This window comes from Suncus etruscus, chromosome 18 (genome assembly GCF_024139225.1).
Source record: "Suncus etruscus isolate mSunEtr1 chromosome 18, mSunEtr1.pri.cur, whole genome shotgun sequence".
NCBI lineage: Eukaryota > Metazoa > Chordata > Mammalia > Eulipotyphla > Soricidae > Suncus > Suncus etruscus.
The window spans coordinates 17,944,439-17,968,853 of NC_064865.1; the positions used below are offsets into that span (position 1 = coordinate 17,944,439).

Consider the following 24,415-nt stretch of genomic DNA (forward strand, 5'->3'; position numbering starts at 1 on the left):
CCGGCCGCCGGGACGCGCGGGCTGGGCGGTGACTCAGCGGCGCCCGCCCGGCCGGTTCTTAAGCCGGGACGCGCGGGGCGGGCTCGGAGTCGGGACGAGGCGGCGGCGGGCTTAGGCGGGAGTGGAGCACCAGGGGGAGAATCGGCGGGAGCAGCAGCAGCAGGAGCACCAGAGGGAGCATCGGCAGGAGCAGAGGCCGCGCGGCTCACAGGTCGCTTCTGCTAGCAGGTTTCTGCATTGCATCGCATTGCACTGCCGAGGCGACTTCGACTTTCCAGGACCGGGACGAACCACCTTGGGGACCCAAGATGCCGAAGCCGGTGAGTGGCACCGCCCGGCCCGGCCCTGCCCAGCCCCACCAGGCGCGATCCCTCCGGGAGGAGCCATCTGGGCTCCTGCTCTGCCTTTGCCTCACCTTCCAAGCGCCTCCGGCGTTTACGAGGAACCCAAGGCTGCTTCTCTGTCCCCTCTGTGCTCCCCAGCCCAGCGCCCCTACTTTGTTCGGTTCCTTTCTCAACTTGACTTGGGCGCCTCTTCTGTCTGGCTGGGAAAGTTGGAAAAAGTTGGGTCCGTCCCGGGGCCTGGATTGGGCCCGCAGGTGAGGTGGCTCAGCTCAGCTCCCCGCGCGACCCACCCGGCCCGACCTGGGGGCCCCTTGCCTCCCCCGCTTCTGCACCCCGGTGCTCAGGCGGCGCGGCCCGTCGTGGGCGTGGGCGCTGGGCAGGCGGACGATTCCCTGGCGGCTGCAGGATTTCTTGAGAGCCCCCTTTTTTGCCGCGCGTTTGCGTCGCAAATAAAGCCCCCCACCGGGGCACACGCCTCCTAAGTCTCCCCCAAACGGCTGCCCCGAGTCCCCCACTCTCCAATCCCAGGATCTCCATTCCCGGGCCAGGCTGTCTGGCCAGGCCTGGGGTGTTGTCCGCGGACAAAGCCGGTTCTTGAAAAGTTGGACGGACTCAACCTGTTTTAGCGCCGGGATGGGTTTTGGGGTGTGTAATTGTGGGGGGGGGTGCCTGGGGCTGTGAGGACGATCCCCTTGGAGAAATACAACGCGTGTATTCAGTACTCGTATTCAGTACTCGAAACTTCCATGGGGCGTTTTCTGGTCTTGAGTGCTCTTGCTGGATATTTTAGGTGCTTTCTCAGATTCTGGAGAAGGAAGGCTTCGATTATAAAGTGCTATTGTTCTGCGAGTTTAAATACTGGGGTTTATATGCTAAGAGATTCGGAAGCCATTATCTTTTTTTTTTTTTTTTGCCCGAGTTACATCATCCGAATGACTCATTCATGATTCAGAAAAAAAAATTCTTTCCTACACAAAATTCTTCTTTTCATTTCAAACTTGCCAGTGACAACATGCCATCCTGCTTCACAATGCTGCTATACAGGCAGCCCGAATCCAGTCCTGTCCTTACTTCCATGTGGGCTGGTGGACCCTGGGCTTCGGCCACAGCTTTATTCCCACTCAGAGAAGACTTTGCATTTGCGGTTAAAATGTCCTCATACCCATTTTCATCTTCCTTTTTCATGTCTCAAAATCAGCTTTAATTTCATGTATTCCCAGTCTAGCTTCTGAGTGTTATTTTGTGCCTCACAGCCCACACACCAATTTATTTATTTATTTATTTATTTTAATTCAGACCATCCCCTCATTAATTTCCACAACATTCTTCTCCCACATGAACCCTATTGCCCAGGCCTGCCTCCTAACCCCACCCCAAGCCCCAACTTGCTGCTCCCGACTGTGTCCCAGACCAAGGACAGTGGCGGGGGAAATTGATGGCATTTGTACTGTTCATGGGGCCCCCAAGAATCTCACAGTGTCCTGGGTGTTCCTTCGGGAGGTGGTGTTTTTCAGAGAGCTGGTGTGTGTTTGACCTTCCTGACTTTCAGAAAATGGTGTTGGTGTCCTGCAGGAGGAGGAGGCAACAAGTTAGCTACCAGAAAAAAACTGGAAGGCCTTTTATTTTTTATTTTTTAATATTTTATCCACAGGCTATAATTTGGTGATTGAGGACTCTTGGGAGGCAGCATGGAAGGAGGAAGTTCCTCCCTGCCACCTACTGAAGGGGGAGGGTTTGAGGGTTTCTTGGCGATCTGGCCCCTTGAAATCCGTAGTTGGCTTCTTGCTGAGCTGGGCCATGACCCTGCCCTCATCTGGCCACACTCTTCATAGGCTATGTCCAGGCTATTACTTTAAATACTTTTTTTTTGTTTGTTTTTGTTTTGGGGCCATATCCGGTGATTCTCGGGGGTTACTACTTCTGGCTCTGTGCTCAGAAGTTGCTCCTGGCTTGGGGGACCATATGGGATGCCGGGGATCAAACCCAGGTGTGTCTTGGGTCAGCCAAGTGCAAGGCAAACTCCCTACCTCTGCTATCGCTCTGGTCCCCCAGGCTGTTACCTTGTGTCTTGTTTTTGTTACATTTCTTTCGGCAAACTGTTGTAGCCTTAGTCCGCCACCAATTGGAGCCTTATTCCGCCACCAAGTCCTGTGGACTTTTAAGTATTACACAAAGGCAGCTCGATGCTCAGCTTCTGTCCCAGCTGCGGGTTTTGTTAGGTGTTTTCCGAAAGACCCAGAGCTGAACCCCAGCTCACTCAGGTGTCCCGTGGGCCCTGCCTGGCTTCCGCCCACCACCTGGTTCTCATTGGCTGGTTCAAACCAAATCAGGGCATGGCATTTGTGTCCCCCAAAACGAAGTGTCCTTGCTGTGTTTGGTCCTCTCTGGAGTACAAAGTGGGGGTTCATCACTCAGCAGCCTGTGTCAAAGCAACCCTGCATATGCAGCCAAGGACACCCCTTGTCAGGCACGTGGACCTTGACCCCTGGTAGCTCACAATGTAGGCACACCCAAGGCTTACTAATGCCTGCGGGGGGGGGGGGACTGTTGCCCAAGGGTACAGGCTTGGCTGCGAAGGCCCTAACCCCCCACAGGCTGCTGTAGGCCTGGGTTTGTTTGTTTGTGACTGGTCCACTTCCAGGCGGTGGTCTGGGGCCCAGACCTTTGCCTGTTGCCTGTTTTCTTGACTGGGTGTCCCTTCCATGGGGTGTGGGGGAAAGGTGTGTAGTCTGTTCCCATAGAGCTGGCCCTGTAGGCACCTGTCCCCTCTGGGCCTGGAGTCTAGAGCCTGGAAGACAGGTGGGGGTAGAAAAGGGGCTTCCACACAGCCTCATTCCCTTCTCGTGGTTTCCAGGGGGCATTAGGAACCAAATTGCCTTTTAGTGGGCAAATCCCTTAATTCCACAGCATCCTTGCTGCTTTCATGGAAATAGAAAATAGAAAAGTTGATATTTTTGTTTTTCCCCTTTAGTAGGGAGACTCAGAAAATGGGTCCTGGGTCCACGCTTTCGCCCTGTTCTAAGCTTTTTAGCCTTGCTTTGGGGAGGTTACAGGCTTTTACTCGTAAACTATTTGAGCTGGCGGAGCCTTGGGGAGGCATCTGGGTTGCCCCTCTCCCAGCTAAGCTGGGCACTCTGGCCCCTTCTGCTCTCACCTGCTTCTCTCAGGGCAGATGGAGAACGAGGCAGCCAGTTCTCAGCTGGAGGTGAAAGGTACTGGCCACCGTGTGGTCATTTGTCACTCTCACCACGAGGCCCAGCAGATCCGGGTGTCTTCAGTCCTCTGGCGGATGTTTGCACATCTCTACAGACACAGGGGCAGCCCCTGTGAATTTGGAGTTTCCACCCCATTGAGGGATCAGACAACTACTGGGGTGTAGATGGGGAGTGGGGTCTTGGGCATGCTAATCAGGGAGGCTGGTAACTTACCTAGCATTGAGCCGCGGAAGGAACCTTGAAGTGGTTCAGGAGGGCGGAGGGTAGGTTGACACCTGTGATGGAGAGGGTAGCAGGGACCAATTCTGCAGACCTATAGGCCTTGCTGGCATGTTGATCTGTGGGGGAGGCCTGGACAGTGCGGACAGGAATGAGACCCCAGCAGGTCATGTGAAGCACAGGAGGGAGGTGGAGGATGCACAGGCACTGAGCTGGGCCCCAGGTTCTGGTGTACGGAGGGAGGAGAGGGTGGGCAGGGGCTTTACCACAGGGCTGCACTGTGATTTATTTTCCAGGGCCCATTGAAAGTTGGTTGGTTGTTGGTCCTGCATACCAGAACTCAGCTAGCTGGTGTTGGGTGTCTGTCTCCTGGGGGTGTGAGAGCTGCCGCTTCCACTGGGATGGGGGTAGGGCTCTGGCCCCTGAACCTCCCCATTGTTCATGGGTCATTGCTCTTCATCCCAGGTGCCTGGGCAGAGGGTGGCTTGGCGGCTAGTGCCTTGCCTGGAACCAGGCCACCACCCACTGAGGTCAGCCGGGCCTGCAAGTGCACCAGGGGTGGAAGGAAAGGGGGGGGTATGGTTCTCACAGGGTGTCTGGGGTTGGTGACAGTGGTTGGAAGGTGGCCTTGCTGCTTTCTTGTGACTAATCAACCACTGCCCTTCCCAGCTCAGTCCAAACACTAGGAATTTTAAACGCACAGACTCTTAGCCTAACGTGTACTCAGGCACCTGGGCAGTGGAGTTTGGGCTTGTGTAGTACTATATTCTCAGGCTGTACCATGCTGGATTATTTACAGATTTCTCAGCCCCCATCCCTGAACTTTTGGAAACACCCTGTCCCCATGGTCCCAGTGCTCTGTGAAAGGAGGGCAGCAGTGAAACCCCTCGGGTTTGTCTTTTGTGGGGGGCTGACTTGCACAATGTGCACAAGGCTGACTTGTGCTGTGTTCAGCGATCCCTCCTGACAGGGCCCATCCAGAGTACCAGGCACTGGACCTGGGATCTGCTGTGTGCCAGGTTAGCTTTCTTCCCTTCCCGAGGAGCTGTCTCTGACCTCTTCCTTCCTCTTGAACACTGATCTCTGCCACCTTCTGGGTAGGACTGAAAGTGGGGGATGCAAGAAGAACAGAAAACCCAGCCTGGAGACCAGTGTGGAGAGGCATGCCAGCTCGTGGATGCTGTGTGAAGCTGGGAGAGGGCACGGCTGAATTGTGACAAGGACAATCTGCTCAAGGAACCCTGGTGTCTTTTCAGGCCTTCCCTGGAAATGAGCAGTGGCCCCTCAATGCTGGCTTTCATTATTTTTCGAGTTTGAGGCTACACCCAATGGCACGTGCTCTGGGTCATTCCTGGTGGTGTTGGGGACTAAATCCAGACCTCCTACCTGCAGAACAAATTCTCCAGCCCTGCAGTCTATCTTCCTGGGCCCCCAACTTTAGACTTAAATATTTGTGTGTCTTTGACAATGTGGAGTTCAGGGTGATTCATATGCCTACTAGGAGTGAAGTCTGTTTGAATACAGTTAGACTTGAACTACGCCAATTAGCGTGCAGGCAGTGTCTGCTGGTTCCCTGCTAATGAAATGTGGGTGTTTATTGAGTAGCAGACACTTTTAATATTTCCCATCTGACATCCTTACCTTCCGTGCCTGTTGGTAGAAAGTTCTTCCTCCAGACTTCTGCATGTGGTTTGTTTTGTTTTGAGGGGAAAAACCATTGTGCCGTATGTCACTTAAGACACTTTTGATAAAAGTAAAATTCCTCGTATAGTTCATGTACCTACTTTTTCCAAATAAATTAGAATGCAGAAAATACTAGTTAATTAAAAATTAACTTCTGCTAACTTGTCCTTTGGGAACCCAAGAACTTCTATCTTGCCATCTTTAAATAATAAAAAGTTCTTTTATGGGGGGCATACCCAGGGATGCTCAGGGATTACTCCTTGCAGTGTGTAGGGGACCTTCTAGGGTCCAAGGAATTCAACCCAGGTAGGCCTCATCCAGAGCAACACTTAGCCTGCTGTACTATCACTCTAGCCCAAGATAGTTAAAAATAAACTTTAAATGAAAATAATGTCTTTTCAAATAAACAGAGAGAGAGAGTTTGTCAGAAAAATCCAAACAGTTATCTTGAGATGCTGTAAACTTCTGCCCTTTCCCCAGAAACATGTTTCAAACTTTTCTGTTCAACCTGCTACTCCGGTTCCCTGGCTGCTGGGGGGTAGGGGAGCTGGGAAAAAGGGGCCTCAGGCCATCTTTCTATCCTTCTAAAGGTCTGTGTGCTAGATGTGCTGTTACAGGAGACTTTTGCCATCAGGAAACTCTCCTTCCAAAGTGCTCCCTGGCCAGATCCCCAGAGATGTTGCCAGTGGGTGTTTAGGAGTTTGCTAGTGCACCAGGTGTTGAGGGATGTGGAGAAGTGCACATGTGTATTTACATGTGTACATATGTATGCATATATTTAGGGGTGCCTTGGGCTACACCCAGTATTACGCCTGCACTTATCTTCATTCTTGGCAGTGCTCAGAGCAATACTATGCTGCTCAAACCTGGGTGTGTCATGCACAGGGCAACTACCTTAGTTACTGTCTTACTTTCATTCACTTGGTACTCAGTGTACTATCTCTACTGCTCAACTGATCTGGATGTCATCAATAATTCTTATTTGTTTGTTTGGTTGGTTTTGGGCCACACCTTGAGGCAGAGCTCAAGGGTTACTCCTGGGATTTTTCAGGGGATCATATAGAATGCCAGGAATCGAACCCAGGTTCATCCTGGGTCGGCCACAGGCAAGGCAAAGCAAATGCCCTACCACTGTGCTATCACTCCTGTCCTCAATAACTCTTCTTATTTTAGGATAGGTAGGTGAAGGCCATTGACCCAGCAGACAGCCAATGGTTCAATAGTAAATTTTGTACTTTTTGGGGAGGAGAGTTTCTGGGCCACACCCTGCTGCGCTCAGAAACTACTCCTGGCTTTGTACTCAGAAATCACTCCTGGCAGGCTTGGGGGAACCATATGGGTTGCTGAGGTTCAAATCTGGGTCAGCCACGTGCAAGGCAAACACCCTACCCACTGTGCTTCAGCCCCATTTTTTGGTACATTTTGACCAACCATAAACAAGAAACACCAAAAGATGGCCTGTAAAATTCAAAATACTTCCTCTCTTGCCCTTCTAAGAAGTTGGTGGCTCTGCCTTAGGGAAACAAGTGCTGTTAATAAAGCATTTGGTAAAAACTGGTAGTGTCTTTTCTGCCTAAGTTAATGCTATTTGGAAGCAACTCTGCACCCCGTGTTGAAGGTGTTGATGTTCTTCTGAAGACTCAAGAGTGTGTTTCACTGATTGGTGGCCCTGTCTCTCCTCTCCAGTCCCCCAGCTCCAGGAACTGGAACAAGACTGATTAGGGCTGAGGTTCCCTCCTCTCTCTGAGGGCTTTGTTGCGCTGGGGAAGTGAGGGGGCATCTTGTATTCCACCAGCTAAGCCGTTGGATCATGACGAGCTCCTGGCACAGGCTGAAAGAAAGCAATTTGGGCCTGATATTTGAGTTGGAAAAAGAATGTTATATAAAGGAGGTGCTTATTTTTGCCATGAAAAATTAAACATAGGGGCCTGAGACTAGTAAGACTGACCTGGGTTCGATCCTCCCCTGTCACGTTATGGCTCCTAGACAATGTAAACTTCATGCTTAGCCTGCTGTAGTTCATGAATGAAAATCCTCTCATGGTTATGATTTGATCCCTAATTTGCATCACTCTAAAATAGCTGTTGTCCCTGTCCCCCTTAACCTTCACACCACACCTCTCTTTATTTGACTTCATGGAACTCTTTTACATTTGTTTGTTTGGTTAGGTCACACCTAGCAGTGTTCAGGGATTATCCCTGGTTCTGTACTCAGGAATCACTCCAGGCCAAGTCCCAGAGTGCCGAGGATTGTACCCTGCTTTGCCATATATCATGGTACAGATTGAGTTGGCTTTTTTTGACAACAACAAAAATTGTGTGTGTGTGTGTTTTTAAAGGATTATCTGTTATCTGCTTCTAGAACAAACTTTAGATTCATGCTGTAAGACAGATGGAGGGAGGAGCAATGCCCATTTGGTAAACACATCTGCCTCTGCCTGGGCACCTCAGTCAGCTCGCACCTTCCTGGTCTGTGGGATCTCAGCTCAGAGACTAGCTAGCTTCCTGAACAGTTCCTAGACCTGAGAGAAGCCCAGGGTCCTCTCTGGCCCTGTTTGGAGCTAGCTGCCCCCTCCAGAAATGCAAGGCTCAGAGTTGATTAACAGTGACCCCTCTCCAGATGAGTCCCCTTGACCTAAATGATCCCTGATATGCAACAGATGCCACCTTAGGGTGCTTTTCCTGTCACCATCAGCTCCATATCCCCATACCTTTCATTTGTTCTTTCATTCACCTGTTTGGGGAGATTCCCACTTGGAGCATGGCTTCTGGGTGGTGAGCACACAGGGGAAATATCCACTTTCTTTTCCTTTCCTTTTTTTTTTTTTTTTTTTTTGAGGCCACACCCAGTGGTGCTCAGGGCTTTCTCCTAGCTCTGCACTCAGGAATTACTTCTGGCAGGGCTCAGGGGACCCTAAAGATGCTGGAGATTGACCCCAGAAAGGCAAGCACCCTCCCTGTGGTACTTCCCTGCTCCCAGAAATCCCCACTTTATGAAAGCTTCTGTGGTGGTGAAGTTTGGCAGGGCACATCAGTGCTGTGTGGGTTACTGTGGCCTCTCGACCCAGTTTGGGGACTTGGTCCCTCCACCTCTGCAGGGTGGGAGGAAGTCAGGAAGGGAAGGTCAGTTCTGAGATCACATGCCTGTGTTTCCATTAGTCAAGTCCTTCTGTTTGATCCCTTGGCAGGCGCAAGGAAATGTGTTTTTGGTCATTAACTTTTCTGCTGTACCCTTACAATAAAATTTCAGCTGTTATTGTACCTATGATTTCTAGAGAAACAAGGCCCAGATGCCCCGTCGATTCTCACTGGCAGCCCTAAGCCAGGATCACTTGGTGAAAGGGGAGGAAAAAACCACTCTGAGACCACCTGTCTTTTATGTTTAGTTTTGGTCCATACTTCCTGGTGCTCAAGGGTTACTTCTGGCTCTACTCTTAGCAGTATTCCTGCCAGGCTCAGGGGACTCTGGGATGCTGGGGATCGAGCCTGGGTTGGCCACACGAAAAGCAAATGCCCTCCCAGTTGTGCTATCACTCTGACCCAAGGCTGCCTGTTTTAATGAAAATACTACTTTACTTCTGCAGCTTACTTCTGCCTAATTTACTTCTTGGGGGGGGGGGGTTTGGGCCACACCCGGTGATGCTCAGGGGTTACTCCTGGCTATGCTCTCAGAAATCACTCCTGGCATGAGGGACCATATGGAACGCCGGGAGAATCAAACCTAGGCTAGTCCTAGGCTAGCACTTGCAAGGCAGACACCTTACCTCTAGTGCCACTGCTCCGGCCCTTGCCTAGCTTACTTCTGCAGTTGGGAAAGGGGGAACACAACTAGTGGTGCTGGGGGGGCTACTCCTGCCTCTGTTCTTGGGAGGATTTCATAAAAGCAAGTGCTGTTCCTGGCCCTGCTCTGGCTCCAGCCCCTGCCTCATAGTCTCAGCCATTCATTACCTCGATTCTCCAGTCCTGGGCCCGCCTCAGGTCCTCAAGTGTCTACTTACATCACCCACTGCTATGTGGGTTACATTCTTAAGTGGGGCTCAGATGGCCGGGAGGGTGAGGGAACTGGATTTTCATTAAGAAACTGGCCCAACCGGCCATTTGGAAGGCTCCTAGTGTCAGCAGCGATCTGAACAATGAACCTGAGAACAGGGACTCTGGAGGCCATGGGAAAAATGCAATATTGGCTGCATTTTAAGTCTTGAGGAATAGCACTGATTCCCCTGGGATCTAATAGCAGGGTGGCAGTTAGAGTGTGCAAGCTAACTGCTTAATGAGGGGCTAGAGTGATAGGGCATTTGCAGGTAGCCAACCCAGGTTCAATCCCCAGCATCCCATATGGTTCCGCTGAACACTGCCTGGAGTGAGTGATCTCTGAGTGCAGAACCTCTGAGCATTGCTGGTGTGACTCCAAACAACAACAAAAAGAACTACTTGGTGAAACTTTTTATACTGAAATGACATTTTATGGCATTGACTATGGCACAGTAAATAGTAAATTTACCACAGTAGATTTTAAGTGGGAGGTGATGTTCATGAAGCTGAATGCGAGGCTCACTGCCCACCTCCACCGGAGGGCCCCCACTCCAGGGTGAGGGGCTCACCGGGGCTCTCAGACACGCGCCCTCCACATTTGATTTCAGCAGCTTGCAGGCGGGACCACGGTTGACTTGGAGACACACAGAACTGTTTGTTCCCAGGCAGCTCTGCTATGCTCTGGATTCCCACGATTTGGGGGGAAGGGGGTGTACTGTGACCCAACTGGAAATAGGTCACTGTCTCAATAGCAGCTTTCTCAGGACCGAGAATTCCAAGTGAGCCGAATCAAGCGTGGGGGACTCCGTGAAGTTTTCTGCAGCTGTTTTCAGAGCCAGGGGTAGTGGGTTGTAAGGGTAGGAGGTGTGGGGGAACCCTTCAGGAAGACTAAGAGGGTAAAGTATTGACAGGGGCCATGTGCATGGGGTTCCCTGGCCCCGTCACTGACTGGTGTGATGCTAACTGAAATGCTGGTAGAACCACGTATAAATCGAGGGATCGATTGCTGATTTTTCTTTTCTTTTTTTTTTCTTTTTCTTTTTTTTTGGGGGGGGGGAGGGCACACCCAGCAGCGCTCAAGGGGTTACTCCTGGCTCTTTGCTCAGAAATCACTCCTGGCAGGCTTGGGGGACCATATGGGTGCCGGGATTTGAACCGATGACCTTCTGCATGAAAGGCAAAGCCTTACCTCCATGCTATCTCTCCGGCCCCTGGTTGTTGTTTTCTAACCTGTGTTAATTTTCAAACGTGGTGGGTGGGTATAGAATAGAAACATTAGCTTTGTTGAAGTTTGCTTAGCCAATACCATTTTGTATGCTTCATGATTTGAGTTGGAAACCCCCCCAAAATTGGACCAAAAACATAAAAATTAGCATGACTCTAGTCATGCTATAGAACTATAATGAAAGAAATGTAGAAAATAAAAGCAAGTAGGGTCTCTCACTCTTATTGTTGATAGATGGCAAAACTCAAATTTTCTAGGCAGAGACTAACAGAACAGGGAGGGCATTTGCCTTGTATGTAGCACTCAGGTTCAGTCCTCTGCATCCCATACAGTCCAGAGCCAGCCAGAAGTAACTTCTGAGTGCAGAGACAGGTGTAACCGCTCAGCACCTCTGAGTTGTACCCCCTCCCAAAAATAATAATAAACCAAAAAATAAGTTTCAAAAATTTAAAAAATTAAAAAAAATTCTGTTCAGACGTTACAGTAAGAGAAAAGTTCTTGCACACTAGAAATCATCCCACTTGCGTTCTTGATCCCGGATGAAGAGTTCAAGATGCTTGGAAACAGCCCAAGATCCCAATCGAACTTCAATCGAAAGCAGCAAATGGAGCTAGTACATAGCACATTACCATAGGATTGGGGTTCTTTGTCCCCGGTGTCACACAGAAGCCCCCATTCAGGCAGGACATGTGCTCATTGTTTTGCTATTTTCGAGGGGCTTTGGGGTGATTTTGGAGCCACACCTGGCAATGCTCAGGAGCTTTTCCTAACTTCATGCACAGGGTTCAAGGCTTGGGTTGACCATCCTCCCTCCCTGCCCATTATAGGATTAGAAAGAAAGGATTCAGATTTCTGAATGTACAAAGAAAAATGCTGTAAAGTTTAGACTCCAGCCCCTGGAATTTCCTATCTTATAGACCTATTGTTGCATGTGACAGGCCCCAGGGCCCCACTTCTCCCTGTATAGTTTTGGGGATATAATTAACCTCCATTTTCACTGAACTAAATTGGAGCTGAAGTAGGTGTGACACATCTGGTGGAACGGAAATCACATGTCACTGTCAGGACCTCAGAAATCGCATGTCACTGTCAGGACCTCAGAATTCACCCGCCAGAGTGAGCATGACCTTGAGCAGCCATTCATTCCTTTTCAGAGGGTGGGGAGAGAGGGCTTTGTTTCTGGAAAGACTGTGTTTTCTTGGGCAACACCCTGTCATTCTCAAGGTGTGTTCTAGGCCTTATGCTCAGGAATCACATCCCCTATCACTTCTGGTTGGGGTGGGATGCTGGGAATTGAACCCATTTGTCCACATGTAAGACAATGCCCTTACCCACTGTGCTATCCTAAGAAGCTTCATCACCCAATCTTTTTCTTTTGCGTGGCTTGAGTCTTCAATTATTTCTTCTCCCCTTTCCATTGTGAAGCGGGGTCTAGTTTATTTCCCATGTAAACACACACACACACACACATACACACACACAACAATCACACCTTGCATGTTTAAAGCCCTGAGATTGACCCAATCAAGCAATAACAAATCAGTGAGCATATTATGCATGTCATTCTGGCATAGCTGCTGGGATCCTTCCAAATACATCCAGAAAAGTAGGTATGGGCCCCCGGGATTGATCCCTGGTATCCTGTATGGTCTCCCAAGCACCACCAGGAGGGATCCCTAAACACAGAGCCAGGAGTGGGACTTAGAAAATTGTAAAGTGTGGACCAAAAACCCAAAGGGCAACAAATAGTAGGTTCAAAATGACCTATTAGAATGTGTTGGCTGAGTTCTTTCCATGGATAAGGATATGCACCTTCGATGTCTCAGTAGCACCACAGGAAGAAACATGCCATTGCATGCAGCCAGCTGCCTCTCTCTGCCTCAGTTTCCTCCTGCCAGGATACTACCTTTGCCAGGGGCAAGGGATCAGCTGATACTGACCTCACCCAGTCTCTCTCTGAGCCTGCTGATAGGTTGGCCTCTTTTCCCTTCCCTTCCTGCCCAGCTCCAGACTTCTTTGCATTTGGCAGGATCAGAACTGGTTGGGTGGCCCTGCAACAGGAAGTGGGCCTGGGGACAGGAAGTGGGTCTTGGAACAGGAAGTGGGTCTGGAGACAGGCAGTAAGGCTGGGTCAGGAAGTGGGTTGCTTTCAGAGGCAAAGGAGCGCTTTAGAACGACTGGAGGCAGATTATGTACCAGGCTTTTTGGGGTTGTTTTGGTTTGGGGTTTGGGCCACACCCAACATTTGCTCAACCTTTACTCTCAGTTTCTGGTAGTGCTGGGACCACGTGTCTCCGCCTCCGGCAAGCCCAGCCTACAGCTTAAACTTACTTAAACTTTATGCATGAATCTGACATGGTCTGGACTCTCTGGGCTTCCAAACTGCCAGATCATGTTCATTTGTGCCAGACATGTGGATTGTGTAGTTCGCACCTTAAAAATTACTGTGCCAGGCACTACAGACAATACTTGGATTGAACAAACTAGTTTGCCTGGAGCCTAGAGTTGGTCTTACGCCAGGAAACTTCAGGGGTAGGGTCTCCTTATATTTAGGCCAAGGCTTTTCCTTTCCATGTCCCCCATATTTTGGTGGGCCTATGCAAACAGTATTTGCCACTCTAACACCGTTTTTACTGTGCTCCTTTGACTCTAACCCTTAAAAAAAACTCTTAAACTTTTGATGTTAACTTAAACCAATATGCGTGTGCATGAAAATATAAAAAAATACTATGACTTCAATGTTTAAGGAGTCACATAAATCTCATGGCTTTAGATTGCTTTGTGTACTGCTAAGAAATGTTATAATGTTCTACAATCTGGGACTTGTGGACAAAGTAATTGTACATGGGTTCTGCCTTATTTTTCTTAATGTTCTTTGACTGCAAGTTCAATATTTAGGCATCTGCAAGGGGATTTCTTCTGAGAACTCTGTTTATGGGCGATTGTCCTTCCACTGTAACTTTACCTTCTCCTCTTTGCATCATTGTTCTCATAATTAAAAATAAAAAATTGAAAAAAAATTACTGTGCCAGGGACTGGAGGAATTGCACAGCAGGGAGGGTTTTTCCTTGCACACAGCTGACCTGGGTTCAATACCTAACATCACATATAATCCCCAAGACTGCCAGGTGTGATTCCTAAATGCAAAGCCAAGAGCAGCCCCTAAGCGCTGCTGGGTGTGGCCCAAAATCAAACAAAAAAAATCATTGTATCACAGATAGGATATAGAACTCATCGTGAAGTGCTCTTCAGGTTCAAGTTTGGAGGAGCAGGAGGAAGGAGCAGAAACGGGGCTCCCTTGTAAACCTTTCCTGACCCCAATTTTCCCAGCTCTGGAAGAAGGAAGCACCCTCACCAAGCAGCTGCTTGGTGCTTCTAGGTTGCTGAGTGTTCTGAAGTTCTCAGTGTTCCAAGGTTACTAAGCACTAAGGTATATTCCAAGGTTCCAACCTTATTCCAAGACTGGGACAGCACCCATCCTGCTTTGTTACTGTCTCTGCAGTATTCCTGGAGTGTCATTTTCCTCTCTGTGGCCCCTTCAGGCCTTATCCACTCTTCTCCCATCATGCCCCCTTGCACTTTTTATCCATGCCCCTAGAATATCTTGGGGTTGGAGAGATGCACAGCTACTGATAGAAGCATTTTGTGACATCACCAGCATAGTGAAAGGGGAAGAGAAAGAGGGGTCAGGGAGTTGGGGGGGGACTTACTGTTGCCCATAGAATCAACATGGGCTTTCTTTTTCTTTCCTTCTTTCCTTCTTTCTTTCCTTCTTTCTTTCTTTCTTTCTTTCTTTCTTTCTTTCTTTCTTTCTTTCTTTCTTTCTTTCTTTCTTTCTTTCTTTCTTTTTCTTTCTTTTTCTTTCTTTTTCTTTCTTTCTTCTTTCTTTCAATTTGTATTTTAAGGGCATACCTGGCAGTGCTCAGGGGTTACCCCTTGCTCTGCACTCAGTAATCACTCCTGGCAGGCCTGGGGACCCCAAGGGATGCTGGGATTGAACCCAGGTTGGCCACATACAAGGCAAACACTCTTTCTACTGTGCTATCGCTCCGGCCCCTGACATGGGCTTTCTTTCCTCTGGGATTGAGTGCCAACCAGGGCCAGGGAGGAGTGTACAGCCACCCCCTCTTCTCCCACCTGTCTTTATTGACTCCCCACTCATGAGTAGGGAGCCAAAAGCTCTTTGTGCTTCTCAGGATATTTCCAGAGTGAACAGGACCAACAGCCCTCAGCAGGGCCACTGATGCATCCCCAGTGGACGTGCTCATCAAGACCTATGAGGCTTGGTTCCTCTTAAGAGCTAGTAAAAGACGATATTGTCTTTCTAGTATGACTGCGACAGGGAAGATGGTCCAGTGTGGGCTGCCTATCTCTGCTGCCTGCCCCCAGGACTCCGGAAACCTTAACTAACTGATTAGCAGCTGTTATCACAGCCCCCAACAGGACCTGAAAACCCAGCCTACGCCTAACCTCCCTTTCCTCTTATCTTGAGAGAAAAATCAACGTACAAATTGATATGACTTGGGTACAACATGTGGGACTCTTGAAGGAAAAGGAGGTAACAGGGTCAGGTCACAGTTGGCAAAGCTGTCTTGGGGTGCCTGTTAGAGAGATGTGCTTGACCTGTATTTCTAACTTCTGTGTGTCAGTAGACGTCTACTCAAGGAGCTGGAGTGAGTGTCCAAGCCTAGACTTTCTCACTTGAAGTCCAGCCCGCCTCTGGACACTATGGCAGGAGGGGAGGTGGTGCTCAGGGCCTGGGCCAAGTTTCACATGCTGCTCTCCCTGTCTGATTTTTGAAACCTGCATTTATTTTTATTCCAGCCTTTGTTCTAAATGAATGAATGGCCCTACAGGTGACTTTAGTACTGCCTATGTGAGAAGTCAGCAGTTGCCTCTCACTCTGTTTCCTACAGTCTGCAAGGATGGCAAGTGGTCTGCAGATTCTCATAGCTCTTAGAATTGTGCACAGGCTGGGAGGAAGGAGTGATGCTCCAGCAGCCAAGACCAACATTATGGGACAGGCAGAAGCAAAGTTAAATGGAAGAACTTCAAAATTATTCATTTCTGGGGCCAGAGCAACAGCACAGCAAGTAGGACATTTGCCTTACCGGGGTTTGATCCCTGGTCCCTGAGCCTACCAGGAGTAATTTCTGAACACAGAGCCAGGAATAACCCCAAAGCATCTCTGAAGAAAAAGACATTTTTTCCCCTCTTTTCCAAATCCAGTCATCTGGAAGCATTCCAGATTCCCCTCCTGGTGGGGGAAACCCTTCTGGTTTCTAAGTTAGTCCCATTTAGAGCCCACTGGCCTGCAGGTTGCTTTTTAGCAGAAACGATGATGAGTCCTGGCTACAACACTGTTAGCAATGCTCTTGAAGGGGAGGTAGAGCCAGAGAGAGGAGCTGGGAAGCTGAATAGGTACTGAGGTCTGAGTTTCTCTTAAAGCACTTGTCCTTAAGACATAGCTGGGACTGTCATGTGTTCATGTACTGTCTGGGCAGAGCTTTGGAGAAGTTCTATCTGTCCATCCACGGAGCCTGCTCAGAAGGCCAGTCCGCATGGTCTGCATTTAGTGTGGTCCTAAGTGCCAGCCTTACACCACTTCCTGGAGGTGAATGTGAAATGGGGGCAGGACAGATGACTCTGGAATTCCTGGTTCTCCCCACAGGCTCCATGATGCAGTTGAGTCTCATGGGAGGAAGGACTTAGGCACAACACCCCTGTGGGTGTGCGAGATAGTGCAGTGGAGGAAAGGGGTTCTGGATGCCATCACCCCCAGACTGGGCGCCTTCTTCCCAAGGCTATAGCAAGCTTCATTCCTAGAACAGAAGGAAACAGTTGGCTTAATGGGGTTTAATGATATTTCTTTTTCATCTGTTTCTCCCTTTTGATTTTTTGTTTGTTTGTTTTGGGTCACACCCGGCAGCTCTATGCTCAGGCAGGCATGGGGGACCATATGGGATGCCAGGATTCGAACCACCTTCTTTCTGCATGGAAGGCAGATGCCTTACCTCCAGGCTATCTCTCCAGCCCCCCTATTGATTTTTTAAAAGTCATTTTACAGGGCCCATTTGACTGTAAATGGCTCGTCTTCCAGCTCATCCTTAGAGTGATGAAGCTGAATCAGTCAGAAGAATCAGTGAACAATGGTGAGGGTCTCACCCAGGGTGTGAGGGGACAGATTTGGTGGCACGAGTGGATGGAAACCACAGCATAGTCTGTCATCTCTGGAGCCCAGGAGCCAGTGATCCTATTTCTAGGAAATGTCCCAAATAGGAACTGAAATGTTTGTCTGGGCTGTGGGGAATGACCAGAGGAAAATGACGACTAACCAGCATGGGTGTCCTGGGGGATGGAGTGGGGTGATGTCATGCTCTAAAATAAGCCACTAAGGAGACTTGTGCAACCCAACCCACCAATTGCACATTTCGGATGGGCCAGTTTCATGCGATGTCAGTGGCACCGGGACAAAGCTGTTATTACAAAGTCCACACAGGACTCTCCCTTGGAATCAAAATACGACCATCTACCCTGTGGTCGGTTGGTGGGTCGGTCCTTCAAGTGCACCAGTATATAGTATCAGGAAAAACTTTTCTTTCTTTTTTTTTTTTTTTTGGTTTTTGGGCCACACCCTGTGACGCTCAGGGGTTACTCCTGGCTATGCGCTCAGAAGTTGCTCCTGGCTTCTTGGGGGACCATATGGGACGCCGGGGGATCGAACCACGGTCCGTCCTAGGCTAGTGCAGGCAAGGCAGGCACCTTACCTCCAGCGCCACCGCCCGGCCCCAGGAAAAACTTTTCTAACTCATTTGTCAGCTCCCCCTTCCCCACCCCCCAGGAAAAACTTTTCTAACTCATTTGTCAGCTCCCCCTTCCCCACCCCCCATTTATTAGGGCCCAAATTGACGGAATTTACTTCCTATCAGTGTTTCAAAGTATCTGAAAGGTCTTATCCAAATATTTGAAAGTGCTTGGAAGCTGCTGAAGTGGCGCCTTCTTGAAGAGGGCTGGAATGTTGGAAAACAGCGTTGACATTTGCAACGATTAGGAAAGGTCAAGCCCAAGCCCAAACCGGTATAATCTTGGTGGGGCTAGAGAAGATGGGCGTTCTTTGGAGGGGCAGGTGTTAGTGTGGGTCCCAGCTGTATGTAGTTCACCAGGCCGGGGTTTCCCTTTGAGTTTCCCTATTTTTAGTATTTTTCAAGTTAAATCCATGGTATTTTCTGCCAAGTTCAGGCCACTAAGATGAGATCTATCTGTTTACCTTTTTTCCTTCCTGCCGTCATCTTTTGTTCAGTAGTTTGAATTTTTTGTTGTTGGTGTTTTTCTTTTTTTGGCCATACCCGGTGATGCTCAGGAGTTACTCCTGCCTATGTGCTCAGAAATCGCTCCTGGCTCTGGCTCTGGGGACCATATGGGACACCAGGGATCTAACCAAGATTCGTTCAGCAAATGCCTTACTGCTGTGCTATTGCTCTGACCCCTAGTAGTTTGAATTTTTAAGTAAAAAGATGTGGGTGAGAGATCATATTAAAACCCAGTATTTCAGGAGGACATGAACACTTTCCAAAGTAAATCACTTGTAATTTGTTTTTGTTTTTGTTTTTGGGTCACACCCAGCAGTGCTCAGGGTTTACTCCTGACTCTAGCTCAGAAATCGATCCTGGCAGCCTCGGGGGACCATATGGGATGCCGGGATTCAAACCACCATCCTTCTGCATGCAAGGCAATTGCCTTACTCCAAGCTATCTCTCCAGCTCCCATTGGTTTTTTTTTTGTTTGTTTGTTTGTTTAACACAGCCATGGGGTTAAGAATTAGGACATCATTTGACTATCCATCACTCTGTGTGTTAGCAGTAAAATAGGCAATTCCATTGGCAAACAGGCGCAGTCTTGCATTTTGTCTCTGACTCTCCGAAAAACACTTGTTGCAATTGAAATGAGGAACACCAGAAATCCTGTTTTCTAGAGAACATCCTGAAAAAGACTGCCCCCTGAGATAGTCCTCTCTGAGATAGTCCTCCTTGGAGATGGCTCTCCCAGGGCTGTTTTTCCAGGGCTAATTGTTCTGGTTGGTTGGTGTTGGTTGTTTTTGCTCTTTTTAAGACTAGGGGAGGGCTGAATATCTTGGATTCTCCTACTGGTCACACTGAATGAGTGGCCATATCCTCTGGGAGTGTCCGGGAAGGACTGAGGACAGTGGACAGTCACTTCGGTGGCCTCGGCCTGGTCTCCCACCCAGGCACCCCAGCTCCATGCCCTCACAGTGAAGGCAGGGTCCTGCCAGTAGTGAGTTGGACCTGTCCTCAGAATTGCTTGAGCGGCTTCCAGAACCTGGGTTCAATTCTTGGCACCATATATGGTCTCCTGAGCCAGCTAAGTGATCCCTGAGCACAGAAATCAGGTGTAAGCTCTGGGCAGAGCTGGGTGTGGCCCCAAAAATAAAACTAAAAAAATTAATAATAGGGTGGAGCAATAGCACAGTGGTAAGGTGTTTGGCTTGTACCCGGCTGAGCCAGGACAGACCTGGGTTCAATCCCCAGCATCCCATATGGTCCCCCAAGCCTGCCAAGAGTGATTTCTGAGCACAAAGCCAGGAGTAACCCCTGAGTGTAGCCCAAAAACAAAAAAAAATTAATAATAATAAGTTAAATATTTAAAATCCTGCAGATTAGCAGATTCCTGGGCTGAGACCCAAAGTGTGAAAACTTGTTCAGTAAAACATTGCTGGATCCACTTGGTGATGTTGGGCTGTAAACAGTGACCCCTCTCTGGGCTCCTGGTTCTATTACTGTGGTGCAGGGCACCCTTCGGGTACCTGCTTTTCAAGCTTGGCAAGGGCAGGCCCCAGGCTCCACAAATTTCACTTTACTAGCCTGGAGCTAGACTCCATCAAAAGTGTGGCAAATGGAATTTTTTGGATTGTGATGTGGCAGAAGACAAGGAAGTGTTGTTAGAGTTTTCACTAAACTTTGTGCATCAAGCTAAGACACTGCCTTCAGTGTCTATATTAAATCATGTCTTGGAGTTTTAGACTGGTGCAAACACCTGCAAAATTCTGGCCCTTCTTTCATGAAAAGAATGTGCCATAGTCTTTTGCTCCAGTATGAGGATAAAAGAAGCCTCACTGGCAGTTTTTTGGATGGTTGGTCGGTTTAGTTTGGGGGCCACACCCAGCAGCACTCAGGGGTTACTTCTGGCTCTGCCCTCAGAAATCACTCCATAAGGGGTCCTTATGGGATGCTGGGGTTTGAACCTGCTATTGCTTCGTCATCTGTTTTGTTTTCTTTTGAGAAGCATCTGGGCATCTAGGCAGAAGTCAGTCACTTATATCTCCCCTCTTTAGAGCAAACAACGGTTCACCAACTGCTAAGCTATACTGTGATGCAGAAAAGTCAATTTTAGGGGAAAACAGCCAGTGTGGAAAATATGTGTCTGCTTAATAGAACCTATTTTCCTTGAGGGTCTCAGACATCTGGAACTCCAGGTTTCCATGTATCCAACAGAAAGGCCATTACTCTTATCCACAGTGCTGAATCCTCAGCGCTGAATGTTCGAGATTTCTGTCCTGATCAGACAGGGTTGGACGGGGTGTCTGACTGCTTTGGTGCTGGCACTTTGGAACCTGGGCATTGCCTGCATCTGGTACTAATGGAGTAGTATTTGGGGGGGACACACGAATTATTTATTCTTCACCCACTGTTCCTGTGTGCAAATGGGAGAGGAGTCAGGATTAAAATTTAATCACTATTCCCACCCACAAGGCAGGATGGAAAGAAGATTTCATAGGACCTTGGTACCTCCTCCCTCTAAAAAAAAGATTCTGGTACTCAGGCCACTGAGGTGGGGCACTGCAGACCCCACACATCCTCTTTCCTATGGCTTGCATGTGTGGAAAATATATTCCCAGTGTCCCTCCACTTTTCCATGCAACAATACCTTCTTGTGCATTATCAGGTACCCACCCATCTAATTTCTATGACTGCTGAAAATGCAAACACAGAATTAAGTTCACTAAAAAAGCATTTTCCATGGACCCCGGAACAAGTATAAGGAGAAGGTTTAGATCAGCCATGGTGTGTGTGAACCTCCGTGTGCTCACACCCAGATGGCCTTGCACATGTGAGGAAAAGGCCCTAGGGAAAGCTCCAGGTTCAACCATGGCCACTGGAAGCTCCCATTTCTGGCAAAGATCTCACACAAGTAGAATGATCCTGTGTGTCTGCCTCAGAGATGTCACTGGCTTTCCTCTTTTGCCTTGAGATTGGGAGCATGTGAACACAGGTGTGCCTACCAGCCCAGTGGTGCACGACCTTTTAATGACTCAGTGACAGGAACATTGAACCCACTAGGAGGCTGAGGAATGCCCAGTGTGCTGCAGTTGTTGAGGTGGCCTTGCAGGATGGAGTGTGTGTGTGAGCGTGTGCACCTTCCTGCCCAATCTCTGGATGAAGTCCATTGTACAATAATGTATATACATTACACACACACACACACACACACACACACACACACACACTATACTTTTATGCAAACTGGATTTAGTTTTTTTGGTTTTTAGGTCACACATGGTAAAGCTCAGTCAGGGCTTACTCCTGGCTTTGCACTCAGAAATTATTCCTGTATTATTCCTACCAGGTTCAGGGGACCATATGGAATGCTGAGGACCGAACCCAGGTCTACCACATGCAAGTCAAGCGTCCTCCCCACTGTGTTATGACTCCGGGTCCCATGATTTTGTCATTTAAGAGAATTTGAAAGTGAGAAATTTGGGGCATTTAGCCAGAGCTGAAGAAATAAGCAAAGCAGAAAAAGTCCGGGGGTGGGGGATGGGGAGATAGCACAGCCATGGGACAAGCCTTGCTTGCAGCCAACTGGGGATAACCCAACCGGACCTGATTTGATTCCTGGCATCCCATATGGTCCCCCAAGTTGCCAGGAGCAATTTCTGAACACAGTAACCCCTGGGTGTGGCCCAAAAACCAACCAATTAATAAATAAATAAACCTTTTTAAAAAAAAGTGGATAATGTCCATTGCTGGTCCTGACTTGATTGTCCCTGTGCCCCCATCATGGTGGGCTGGTACCCTGGCACCCCCACAGAATGCTGGGGACAGGCCAGACAGAAGCACCGCAGCCTCCCAGGACTGCTGGCCTTGGCATCAGACTGTGGCCCTGGATCGAATTATAGTGACTCATCTGGGCACAAGATGAGCACATAGCCAGATGTGGCTCTGGATTTGGGAGGCCGTTGGGGTGTGTCTGTGTCCCTCATCTCTGCCAAGGCAGGAAAGGCTCCAGGGTGTTTCTTGGCTGGTTGTGGGGTTCCCATTAACCTGTGAGGAAGCCCGGGCACCCTCTCTGCACCACTGCTATGCATTTCTCTTTGGGACTGGCAGCAGACAGCCCTGTTGGCCATTTCTTTATCTCCCACTCCTAGGTTTTGTCAGAAATCTGAACTGGGTTTCTCCAAGCACACATAGACTTAAGGGCCCATCTTTTAGCCCCTTAAGCCTCATGTCTTCATGACTGGCATTTCCATGTCATTCTGCTTTTCTTACTTTTCATCTGGACGCCTAAGCCTGTGAACCGACTGTCTTGAACTTCCCTTGTTTTACTTTGTTTTGGGGCTCATCCTCAGTTGTACTCAGAGGGTTACTTCTGGCTCTGCCCTCAAGAATTACTCTTGGCGGGCTTGGGGGACCAGGCCACATGCAAGGCAAATAAATGCTATCTGTGCTATCACTGATTCTTTGAACTCCCTTTTCTAATGAACACACATTGGTTGTCTCTGCTATGTCTTTGCCGGTTCCTCACTTCTCAAATCCCTGTTGGGTCTGTTTTTCCATGTTGATAGGAGGGTCCTGTCAAGACCCTCCCCTCCTAGCACTTTTCTCAGAGATTCCTAGAAGGCTTGGCCGCTGGGAAATTTCCAAGGATGTGCCTTATCGAAGAAGGTGCATGCCCTCCTTCATGCCTCCCAGCTGTGCACTTACATGTGTGTTTATGCATGCTGAGCCTCAGCTGCCAAGTTCATGTGTGTGCATGTTTGCACTCTACTGAGCCCTCAACCATGTGTGGGTATGTGCTAAGTCCTTCATCCATGTATGTGCTCACACACATAGGTTTGTGTACATGCTTGCATGAGTGGCAGGGGCAGAATCATTCATGAGAAGTGTCCAGTGGGCACTGCCAATTGCTTTGCCTTTCTGTGGTGGCCCATTGGCACTCACTCCATCTGTCTTGTCTTCCAGATCAATGTCCGGGTAACCTCCATGGATGCGGAGTTGGAGTTTGCCATCCAGCCCAACACCACAGGCAAACAGCTGTTTGAACAGGTCAGTCACTGCCCTGGTCACCACTGAGGTGATGCTGTCCCCACTGAAGCAATTTGTCTGCTCAGCATGATCCCTGCTTGCTGCTGGCAGCCAGTCCAACTGCCATGAATGAGAGTGGCCTCTGGGACTGTGCTCCTGAGGTTACACAGTGTCCCCAGCCTACTGGTCTCTTTGACATGAGGCACAATGAAGGGCGAGAACCTGGGTGTTGCAGAGGGCTCAGTAGCCTAGACTCTGTTAGAGCCTGCCCCTCCCGAAGGGAGAAGGGACACAAAACAACTTTGTAACTCATAGGGACTGTGGAGCAGGGCCCATGGGTAGGAGGCAGTAGCCTTGTCACTGTGTCACCAACTGTCTTCACCTTGCAAGGACCCTCATCCTTGCTGGGTGAGGTGAGGCAGGGAGCCATCAGTGAGAAACCTTTGGGAAAGGAAGGGCAAAGGTCAGGGCTGTGCCCTCCTGGCACTGGAGACCCCCAAACCCACAGTAGGCATTTGTTTGCAAGGGACCTACGGATGTCTCAGGTTCCATATTCCAAGATTCTACCTGCCTCCCACTAAAGTTCATTGCAATGCCCCCAGGGTGGCAAATTCCTATGAGAAGGGGCCAGTTCCCTGGGAATCCCTCTGGTCCCCATGAGGGTAGTTGGAATGGCTGATTCAGGACTGGTCCATGATGGGCCTCTGTTCTGCCACGTTTCCAGCTCTCTGCACAGACTAGCCTCTGAGGTCATCTGAGGCTTTCCTACCTACAATCACTCTGTGGCTGCCTCTTTAGTTCCAATTTGTGGCCACACCTCAAATTGTAGGCGTTGTCAGGCCAGATGCCCACCTTTGGGAGAATGAACACAGTCTCAGGACCCCTAAGGTGGGATGGAGTGCCTCTGCCTCTGCCCCAATAGCTGCTCACAACCTCCATTATTCCTCTTTCCTCTGCAAAACATAGAAACTGGGTGTCCCAGTGGGGCTGGATAGGGAGGGGGATTTTCTGTTCTCCAGCAGCTATGGGCTTGCGAGGATGTAATGGGAACCATCCCTCTAGGACACCCTCTACTAAACCCAGAGGGCCACATAGCTAGGAGCTGTGGCAGCCCTGGCTCTGTAGGATGGGGGTGTCTGTACCCGGGCTCCTGAATGCCCCCCAGAAAGTATCTAGATGACATGAAGGTGAGGAGGTGAGTCCAGGGGACCCAGGAGGTGGCCATCAGTGAATATAAAGGTGATGGATGCCTGCCACCCTTCCCTCCTGCCACCAATAAACAGGGAGGACTGGACACAATCTACCCCACTTTGAACTTGAGGGAGTATGTGGGTGTGTGGTGCCAGGGCGTGCCTGCCTGCCTCTGGGTGGCTCGGGA

The 24,415-nt window shown here is 49.3% G+C and overlaps 1 protein-coding gene across 2 annotated transcripts in view; it reads left to right on the top strand.

The window, feature by feature from the left end:
- Window positions 1-224: 224 nt before the first annotated feature.
- Window positions 225-24,415, top strand: part of EZR (ezrin) — a 33,966-nt gene continuing 9,775 nt past the window's right edge. Inside the window, exons 1-2 of one of the 2 annotated variants that reach the window (XM_049765348.1) lie at window positions 225-320; window positions 22,975-23,058. In XM_049765348.1, the coding sequence (XP_049621305.1) occupies window positions 309-320; window positions 22,975-23,058 (96 nt within the window). In that variant the 5' untranslated portion in view covers window positions 225-308. Of the gene's footprint in view, window positions 321-22,974; window positions 23,059-24,415 lie in introns of those variants that run through there. The other variant, XM_049765349.1, reaches the window with a different exon arrangement.